The 10,407-nt window shown below is 33.3% G+C and overlaps 1 protein-coding gene across 3 annotated transcripts; it reads right to left on the minus strand.

Moving 5' to 3' along the window:
* Positions 1-497: 497 nt before the first annotated feature.
* On the minus strand, positions 498-6,445 carry LOC141713467 (uncharacterized). 3 transcript variants are annotated; one of them, XM_074516901.1, is made up of 14 exons: positions 6,129-6,445; positions 5,733-5,844; positions 4,564-4,676; positions 4,341-4,463; positions 4,067-4,242; positions 3,794-3,869; positions 3,169-3,255; positions 2,914-2,994; positions 2,709-2,741; positions 2,545-2,598; positions 2,415-2,456; positions 1,952-2,030; positions 1,803-1,873; positions 498-887 (listed from the first exon to the last, which is right to left on the minus strand). In XM_074516901.1, exons 1-14 carry the CDS (start codon positions 6,291-6,293, stop codon positions 813-815), a joined length of 1,287 nt encoding a protein of 428 aa, XP_074373002.1. In that variant the 5' UTR covers positions 6,294-6,445; the 3' UTR covers positions 498-812. The 3 variants fall into 3 exon arrangements, 2 of the variants coding, with proteins under 2 accessions (XP_074373002.1, XP_074373001.1); XM_074516900.1 differs by lacking the exon at positions 498-887 and adding an exon at positions 905-1,279 and having other exon boundaries at positions 6,129-6,443; XR_012571963.1 differs by lacking the exon at positions 498-887 and having other exon boundaries at positions 1,804-1,873; positions 1,952-2,311; positions 6,129-6,444.
* Between the last annotated feature and the right edge of the window lie 3,962 nt (positions 6,446-10,407).

A 10,407-nucleotide genomic window follows, 5' to 3' on the forward strand; every position in this document is an offset into this window, starting at 1 on the left:
TGAAAAGTTCTCAGTCCTGCAGTCTACATGCATGTTATATATGTCATCATGCCTTATTCTTTTTAATAATCAGTGTAGATTATCTGATATGTGAAGTGTTATTTATGCATCAAAATTTCTGAGATTTATATTTAAAACATACTGCAAGGTGATATTAACTTATACCACACTCCACAAGCTTTTTTTTTTGTAATTAAGATTTATACCACACGTTGAACACAGGTAAGGTAAATGGCCATGGAGCACTTGTCTTTTTATATGATACTATTGGCGCCTTCCCCGACACCTTAAGGTTTTAGATGAGCTGTTTACTAAACATGGTATCAGAGTTGTTTACTCAACATGGTATCAGAGTTTAGGGTAGCGGGAGGACTAAGGTTCGCCACCCCCAAAATTTTCACAATTTATTGTGGATACTAAAGACAATTATGCCCTAAAGATGAGCGTCGATGTTCCACTTTTCGACCGGTAAATGGGTTTCGAGTGAGGGGAAATGTTAACTATATGATCTTATTGGGGCCTTCCTTTAACATCTTAAAATTTTAGATAAACTGATTACTCAACACTTTTCGCGGACAAACAGCATACATGATGACATCTGTCATGACCGGAACCACACCATGAAGACGGAGAAGATTTCCCTCGATTATGTCTCCCAGTCCAGCTTCCTCGGATACACTCAATTTTATCTAAATATATTTAGCTAAATGAAAAGAAACATTGAGCCCAGAATATATGCTCCTTCAATCAGCTTATGTGTTTGCAGCCTGTGCAGTATTAAAATCTGAGCGTATGAAAACTGAATTGTTAGATCATATATTAAGGTGCTGGAGGAGAATGAGTCCCAATTTATTCTGGCCTTTCTTTACAGAGGAGAAATGTAATGACTGTTCATACGGTGATATAAAAAAGTTAGGATACGCTTTATATCTTCTCCAGGAACTTTTAAGTTTCTATTGTGACTAGGTAATTACAAGATATATATTACAAGGTGTCATTCTTCACACACAGAGACCAATTTAGCAATCTTACTTCCACCTAACTAACTGAAGCCTCCCGAGCTTCGCATTAACCAGAATTTGTTGTGCATGTTCTAATTAACAGGACTAAGAGTTTGAGATACTAAATATTTGAAAGCATGAGACAACAGGGACATGTTTTTGCTTAAGACCTATACTGTGCACTCATTGAAGTCTAAACTAGAGGCAGAATTGTCATCTGTGGAAGTTACGGTGAGAGGAGCTTCCCTTATCATAATGCTTAATATAAATGCTATCATCTGCAAATGATGAATTTTTTCCGAATTAGTAATTAGATTAAGGTATTTACAGAAATATGATCGAATTTAGTAATACAAGATGACATAGTATGTAAGAGTTAATTGCATATTATGCCTCTAGTTTTGGTACACCGGTACTTAACAGGGCACTTTAGTATCAAAACTTTATGAAGTGCCTGTCTTTGCATCCCTGAGCAATTTTCTGTCCCCAATCATTGTCAATATTAACTAAGCGGGGCATTTTATTGGACAGTTATCATTTTCCGCCATTTTTTTAATGTATATTCTGCATATCATATTCACCCTTATCTTCCACATATAGAAAAATCATCGCTTGATCCGTTACTACAAGTTTTAGCATCTACAACTAAGATGTTTTAGCCTCTTTCCTCATGACATATCAGTAATTTTTAGGTGCTTCATAGTTTAAAATATTTTTTAACTTGCGACAATCCCCAAACTGGATGGTAAGATAAGATGAACATGAGCAGTGAGATACTTTCCGGTAGCAAAGAGCTCTTACCACAAGAAAACTAGCACACATAAGACTGAAACCAGGGAAATGGAATGGTGCACTCTCAGAGAGGAATATAGCTGGACAGGAAAAAGAAGTATTAGTTTCAGGTTTTACCTGACTTGTTGGATAACAGAGTTGATATCAGAATCTTATACCTGTTAAGGGACTGAAGGCCAGGGGAGAAACAACGTTGGCAATAGAACATATGCCTGTCAGGCACCCTTGAGCCTTTCCCTGGAAAGAAGGATTGAACAATTAACTTAGGGAAATCAATGAGTAACGTAGTTAATGGGGCACAACCACACCAGTAGAGAAGCCAGGATATTTTGATACTATAATGCTGAATTTGTAATTAGATTATTTTTTTCTGTCCTCAGCCTTTCGTTGAGCTCCATTCATATTGTCTGGTCATATTACTTTCAGTCGTGTTTTCAGATGCTACCAGTTCCCTCAGATATGCATCATGAGAAGACAATTATTCCAGCAAGTTTTTTTTACCAATTTCCTCTCTGTTACTGGACAAGTGAATTAGCGAGGTAATGTTGTCACAGGCCACAGCATCCCTGCTTTAACATGCCACAAAATTCAAGTAAAATAACAATTATTCAAGTATATTACCTGTTCACTTGGCCCAACTTGCTTGGATGCAATGCTCCGTATCTGTAAAAATAACATCTCGATTATGATGTGCAGCTTAGCGATTGGGCTACAATTAACGAGGTAACATATTCAGGAGCTATAAACTCACACATGGTGACCCAATAGCAGCCAAAAGTGTGACCATAGCGGCCATGTAAGGAACCTATTGTTTTGTCAATGTTTGCAAAAGATGACTTAGTACAAGACAGCAAATCCAATTGAAGCATAGAAAAGTAAAACATTAAAAGAAAGACGGTTAAGCAAAGCAAGTACCCAGGAAGACCATGCAATGCTGTACAGCAACATCTGCGAAAAACAATAATAGCTTCAAATAATGTCCTTCAATGAAGTTTTTGGCTTCAAATAAAATCCTTTGATGTGCATTATTTATCAAAAGTATAACTTTATTTTATATCATCGAGTGAAGTCAAGTCTAGTATAAAAGAATTTTAATAGAGGTATATACTAAGCTACTTACATGTACACAGCTGAAAAAAAGGCCTATTGCAAGTATTTTCTCTTCTTTTATATAAGGAGCTACTAGGGGCATGAGAACCATCTGCCAAATTTCATTTACATGCCAGATATGTGCAAAAAGAATTAGTACGAAACAAAAGAAAGATGGTGCAAAGCTGTTGCATGATATCAAATAGAAATATTCACAAGCGGTTGAAGATTATTATCAAACGAACATATTATATTTAGAGCAGCAACATGAATTCTGTAAGGTCACCTGTGATATTGTCCCAGCAACCCCATTAATCACCATGAGATCAGCAAACTGGTCCTTGCTGTAGTGAAATTGAGCCTTCAAAAAGTACTGAAAAGCATAATTTACACAGGTCAGCCATAGAGAGTTTCAAGTGTGCAATTGAAGAGCAGCATCTGATAACAAGGTCACCCAGAAATATACTAAACACTTTAAACACAGAATTTGATAAAGAGGAATTGGATTACACGGAAATGACCAACTTCTAGAACTTAGCATCATTAAGTAATTTTCAATGTCATTAGTAAAATTTTCCCCAACGAAAACATGGCGCTAAAACAAGGTCAAAGCAAGCAGGCCACAGAAAACTATTTGCAAGTGATAACAACACCTTTTAGCCATTTTGTTTGCAAGTGTTCTGGAGAAGAAGCATTTAGCATTATACAACTATTTGCTATTAGTGACTTTCTCACTTCAGTTTCATATAATTAAATTTAAAAAGCATGAACTTTCCGTGTCCATTTAGTTTGTAAACCAGAAAACTGCAGAAGTATATATGCTCATATCAAACTATATATTGTTTATAGTTACAGAAAGAGATGTTGCTAAGCTAGTAAATGCAAAAGTGTAGGTTGGGAAAATTATTTACCAACATCGATGTATAAAGGCCAACCTCCCCAAGAGTGGTAAAAAATGTAACAGCAGCAGCTTGTGAATAGGTAGAGCTACAAGATTATTCAAATGTAAGTTCATAATCGAACTGATCAGTGGGACTGTGCGCAAAAGAGAAAAAGTGCTTAAACTTCTCTTAAACTACATACTGATTCGAGAAAGGAAAGTATATTTATGTGATTCTTTTTCAAGAAAACACAAAAAAATGAGACTATGCTTGATTTGGATTTTCAAGAAAGACGATCCACACCTGGTCCTTAATAAAGAGATGGTATCACGAAAAGAAGGCTTGTTATCTGATGAATCTTTTCTCAAGAGAGATTCATCCTCCGTCTTGTTATTGCCAGTAATGCCTACACCAGCAACTGATTCTGGGAGGAAGATCCTCATATATACTACTGCAATCACTGTCCCTGCTGCAGAAACCTGATTCATATAATTCAAAACACAACAATGCCATTTACATATAGGGGTCAACTTGTACAACAAACGAAAGAGAAACAAATTGAAGCATAAAAGGATACCTCGAAAGTGGAAGAAGTAGAGATGAAGCGAGTGAAGAGATTTCCGCAAACAAAAGCACATGATGTAACACCTGATAATATCCCAAACGCTGATGCCCTCCGCTTTTCAGCTACATTGTCCGCCTGTTATACAATTCAAGCCCCAAAAAGCCGTAAACTCAGCTCATGATCATGTGCTAAAGCATAACATTTAAAATTGTAAAAGCACCAGATCTCTGTTTACCACATAAGCGAGAGCAATGCAGAACACACTTCCTTCACATAGCATGGAAGTCAGAGTTTTGATCAGCAAGTATGCATACACAAAGTAAGGACTCCTACTGTAAGCCAGGATAGCTGCATTGATCAATCCATATTTTAGCATCACTTGCTTTAATCATGCTATGCATTTTTCGACATATTTATAGTTCTCGTGATATATCGCATACTAGTAGACTAGTATCCATTAATCAAACTTAATGTATGTAGAAAAAGTACAAATTTGGAACTAATTGTGTACTTAATTAGGTAGCACCATTTGTTAAATGGTCCATTTCAATTTTTAATTTGTTTCCGTGATAACACAAAATTTGCTTGTGGACTCTGAATGTGCATTATTCAAACAGAGACCTGCTTGTTAAATGATTCACTCTGTTTGTAAAATCATTTAATTTTGAAAATTATATATGCTTTTTTTGTAAGAAAAATATATATGTTTTAGAGTTGAAATAAACGTCGAAAAATTCAAAATATATTTTTCTGAATAATATTTTCCCGGTAATTAACAGACTTGTTGAACATATTAGTCTTATAAGCGTGAACGTGAGAAATGAAAATTTGTGCGTAAACTGTCTCGGACATCTTACAAAATTAAAAAAAGTTTGGACCTTATGATCCAAAAAATTATCTGCTCTTAATTTAAATGTATACCCTTAATATTTTTTAACAGTTTGTTAGTAATATTTTAGGCTTTGAAAATGACTTCCATGGATTGTAGCTTTCATATGCAGTCAGCAACAATTACACAGTGAGTGTATGAAAAGAAAGTAGAACTGGATGGGCTAGCTCATGCCCACCAAGACAAGATGTGATGTGAAAGATCTCTACCAGCCTATAATACGTATACGGGCTGCATGTACACTCCACACCCACTTACATACAACGTTACAACTTACAACTAACAATTGCATTTCTTAATTACTGCATTACTGAGAAGATTTAGTAGACAAAATGAATTATGTTTTTTTTTTTAATTTAGAGTTCCGGTCTACAATAAGCTATTATTGCAGTATACCATACCACAATATTATCCTCAGGTAGGTGTTTATCATTTTACTTTATTATAAAATTCTACTAATAATCATTTGTTGCGAACCATCTCCTTTTCAATTATACCATAAATATTAAACTTACCTGATGGGAAAATTGCTAGGACCATAGGAACAGTAAGCATGACCTTTCTTCCATAGGTGTCTGATAGATTTCCTATCAGAGGCATCATCACTAGTGTTCCTAATCCTACAACCTGCATATAATTATTTTCATAATTAGATGCTAATTAAACATTATGATCAGGAGGGCGATGCTATAACCTAGTGGTAAAAGTTTACCACCTGTATGCTTATAGTTATATTAAACATATAGCATGAAGCTAATTGAGCATTCTGATCAATGTCACTAATAAGAAGATTAATCTAGAGAGGTGGATGTCTTGGTTCTTTTAAGAGAGGTTAAGGGTTCGACGGCTGGTGTGTACGTGAGTTTAACTATCAAAAAAAATTATTTAAGATGATATATATAGATAAATACCGCATGCAGAACTCCGGTGAGGTAAATGGCAATGGAGCACTCGTCTTCACCGGGACAAACAGCAGACATGATGACATCTGTCATGGCCGGAACCACCATGAAGGTGGAGAAGCTGTACAAAAACACCGTCATGAAGAGGTGGCTTAACGGCGTCAGCTTTTCCATCTCCCACCAATTAAATGTCCTTCCTTGGAGTTAAAGCAAAATGGTATAAGTGTACTGAGCACAACAAGAAAAGAAGATAAATGTGAATACTCAACAAAAGAAAACTTGTCTGCTATATATACTCCTTTTATCAACTTTTATTCCATGATGTGTTAGAAGTTAGAACCCGTACATGCTTATATAGTTTGTGTTGAGTGAGATGGATCACTAACTATATTGAATTACACATAATAATAATAATTATAAAGATTCTAAATAAACAACCTTGATTTGAAGCAACATTCATCTGAAATTTTTAATTATGGGTCCGGTCCTTCACTCAATATTAATTTAGCATCGAGTGCCGCATTTATTTTACTACAGTGCTAAGTAAAATTAGAATTTTGTAATTGATGGTAAATGTAGTTTGTGATCCGTAATTACTTATGTTGTGTTTGGTTGGAGTGAATGAAATGGAATGGAATGAAATGAGATTTTAAGTGGAAAATGATTAAATTTTTTAAAATTTTCATTCTTTCACTCATTTCATTCATAACCACCTACATTATAATTAAACACTCCAAATTTGAGATAGAATGCTTCATTCCTTACTAACCCCATTTTTTCACAATCCTTGTCATAACAATTTTGTTCGTCTAATTATTTTTTTCAAATCTTCCCTCCAACTCCCATTTATTTCATTTACTTATATTCATTCCATTTCATTCACCCCAACCAAACACAACCTTAGCCTTCGAACCTTTTCCCTTCTATCCCAGATTGAAAGTACAATGTCATAAGTCCCCTAAATAAGTCCCTTCGGCCTCTGCTGAACAAAAAAATTGAATTAAAATCGAAATCGAATCGATATAAATGACTCAATTTCGGTTATATCTTCTAACCGAACCGATTATTAATATTAATAAATAAATATTATAATTTACATGTATATATATATTATATTATTTATTAATTTTTAAAAAATTATAACTACGAATTTTGTCAATATTAGCTGGTTACTTTTGTCAATTGAAAATGGTAACGGAATTAGGGTCATTAGCAATTTTGGGGAGCTAACCGAAAATGGTAAGGGCTATTGCCGATCATTCACTAAGAATGAAAATAATACATTCCGAAATTAAAATATATTGAGTCTAAGTTGCGCATCAATTCGTCTCATTTATATATATTACTTTCCTTTTCTTATATACATCGGTAAATTGAGTCCAATATAATCAAACCGAGGTTTTTAAACTGAATTAAACCCGAATTCGAATCAATAATTACGGTTTTCAATTTTAAAAAACAGACATATATAATTCTGATTTTGATTTTATCTGAAAACCGAGTCGAATCGACTCATCCTCTCCCCTGATCTCGTACACTCATCATAACTAATACATGAATCACTATCATAACTAATGCATGAATCACTACTCTGTTACCTTGTCCCTAGACACTCAGCGTCATTTAAACACACACCTGAATACAAGTCGACCTCTTCTTACACGTGTCCTCTCCTCCTTTTCATTCTCCAAAACCAATTACTATCTGGTAATCACTATTAGAAATATTGCATCAGACATCAATTTATAACTGATGTTAAAAAAGAAAAGTCGATATTTTTGCGTATGATATTAAATATTATTAGAATTTAATAACAATTATTAGCCCATGTCTATTGTACTACTACTACACAGCATTTTATAAATCCTAACAGATTATTAAGTTGGGATTTCGTACGGCCTATCACTAATGTAAAATGTAGGAGACCCTATTTATCATAATTTATTTTATCGATTTTTCTAATGGGTGTCTAAGTGCACACAATAAGCACTAACTCGCATGAGTTTGATGCATTTTGAGTGGTCGAACCCCCTGCATTTACAACAACTTCATCAATAAAAATGCACCAAACTCATAAAATTTAGTATTTATTGTATGATCTTGGGACATTAGAAAGACCGTTCTTTTATTTAGATTTGTTATGACAAAGACAATAGCTGTTTTGTACCCTGTTTCTTTAGATATTCATGTACATTTATTTGAGTAAAGCACTCAATTTGAAAAAGAGCGGTCGGCATTTTGTTACTTTTAGATTTGGTGTTTTTGTATTGTCGACTTCAAGGTGCCTACCGTCCATCTTCTAAATATTTATGCAACTTCTTTTTATTTAGCTGAAGATTCAAGAACAATAAGGTAGAGATATTAAACAAGTTAGAGTCCATTTAATTCTTAAAATATATTCCTTGTCCCTCTCATTTATTTATACTTTATTTTTTGTGATATATCTTTTAATTATTTATATTTCAAAAATTTTTAAAAATAGTAATTTTTTTATAAATTTTAAAATAATTACATTCACTACTTCTCTCCACTATACTCAATTTATACCTATAATATTAATAGGTCACACCACTTTACTTACTTTTTTAACTTTTCTCCACTATTTTATCATTTTTCTTAAATTACGTGTCCAATCCAAATGTAAATATTTGGGAGGGACGGGTTGATTTGTCATAAGAAAAGTCTATATTTCTGATCATCTAACTTAATCAGAAATGAGTTTATTCGATCCGAGCCGTTCATTACTGATCACTGTTGATCAGTTATGAATCTATTTGTGACCAGCTTGAAAGTAGGTTTTCAATGGTTATAAACTATTTTTTCGTACCAATTTTTGTTGACTGAAAATATGCGGTTAAAAATGTTTGTTTTATCCGGTACTGTTATAATCATATCAATAAATATCAAATTTTAAGATGTTACAAACATATAAACTTCATTGAAATTTGTCTATAAGTTATTGAATAAACCGGTGAGAGGAAAGAATAACAATAATTGTCATCCTAAAATAAATTTCAAGCGAAAAAGTTAAAAAAAATCTTACTCAAAATATGGTGGAGGAATGGAGTGTAGAGGGGCTTTTATTTTGTAACAGGAGATGTAATAATAATGATATAAAAGCAAGGGGGTGGGGGTGTATGCAGGTCAAAAGAGTAAAGAAAGTGCGACGTTGAAAGGAAAGAGGCGTAGCTTGCAAGTTCATGCAAGGTATAAAATCAGGGCAACTTCACTAATTGGGGTTGGCTTGCTCCTTCAGGCTACACTTTGAGGCGTACAAGTTTATTTTTATGAGCCCCACTTTATTTGTGGTTATTACTAGAAGCCCAGATGAGAGATAACCAAGTTGCCTTGATGATGCTTTCAAATGTGTACTAGTAATATGCTCGGGCTATGTATACGGGTTTTTTTATTTTTCTTAAACTTTTACGATTATTTTATTAAATAAATATAGGCATATTAAATTATTTTACGAACCTAATTAAGAATGAAAAATAAGATATTATTAAATTTAACGAACTGCTTCTGTTTTTTATGCATCTGTCCTCGTTTAACGTTTAAATATATTATTATATTTAACTAACTGCATTCGTTCTTTTTCATGTATTTGTCATCGTTTCTCGTTTATAGATATGAAAAGTGAAACGAAGTAGTACAATATTTTCATTATAAAATTGTGAAATTATAAAAAATGTCAGAGTCTTGCTTATAAAAAATGTCAAAGACTTATTTTTTTTAATTTTCAAAAATTATGTAATATATTTTCATTATAAAATTGTTAATCAATTTTTTTTCTCCGCTAACACAACATTCCGTCCACAACTCATATAATTTTAAATTTATTTCAAGAATTATGCAAAATTCAAATATTTTCAACATATCTCATTTGATTTATTACGTAATTAAATTAAATTAGTTTTAAATTATTTAGTGATACAATAAAAATTTAATTATTGATTCATAAAAAGGATATAGGTCAAAAGTAGTTGAATTTATTACTCCTGTCTAGTGTAGAAAAGGGGTTGCATGCAAATATAGGACTCCGGCCGTTTCTCTCAATTGCTGCTCAAATCTCCGGTGGAGAAGGTCGATTGCTGCTCTATCAATCCTCATACCAAGCTCAATTAACTTTCATCATCAGATACTCTACACTACTGTACTAATTCATCAACCCTCTATTACTGTTTGTTTAATTTGAAGTTTCGGTTGTATGCTTCAATTGTCCCAATCGGTTATTTTTAGTAGTTTCTCTAACTTATATGGTCTGAAATGTATGATACTTGGGAAAGTA

This window comes from Apium graveolens, chromosome 3, assembly GCF_009905375.1.
Source record: "Apium graveolens cultivar Ventura chromosome 3, ASM990537v1, whole genome shotgun sequence".
In the NCBI taxonomy this organism is placed as follows: domain Eukaryota; kingdom Viridiplantae; phylum Streptophyta; class Magnoliopsida; order Apiales; family Apiaceae; genus Apium; species Apium graveolens.

Bases quoted from the DNA above. Each gene is read 5' to 3' on its own strand.
- LOC141713467 (XM_074516900.1), bottom strand. From the start codon at position 6,293: ATGGAAAAGCTGACGCCGTTAAGCCACCTCTTCATGACGGTGTTTTTG. The intron at 4,677-5,732 runs GTAAGTTTAATA...TGATCAATGCAG, and splicing joins CCTAGCAATTTTCCCATCAG to CTATCCTGGCTTACAGTAGG. The intron at 1,874-1,951 runs GTATAAGATTCT...TTTCCTGTCCAG, and splicing joins GGCCTTCAGTCCCTTAACAG to CTATATTCCTCTCTGAGAGT.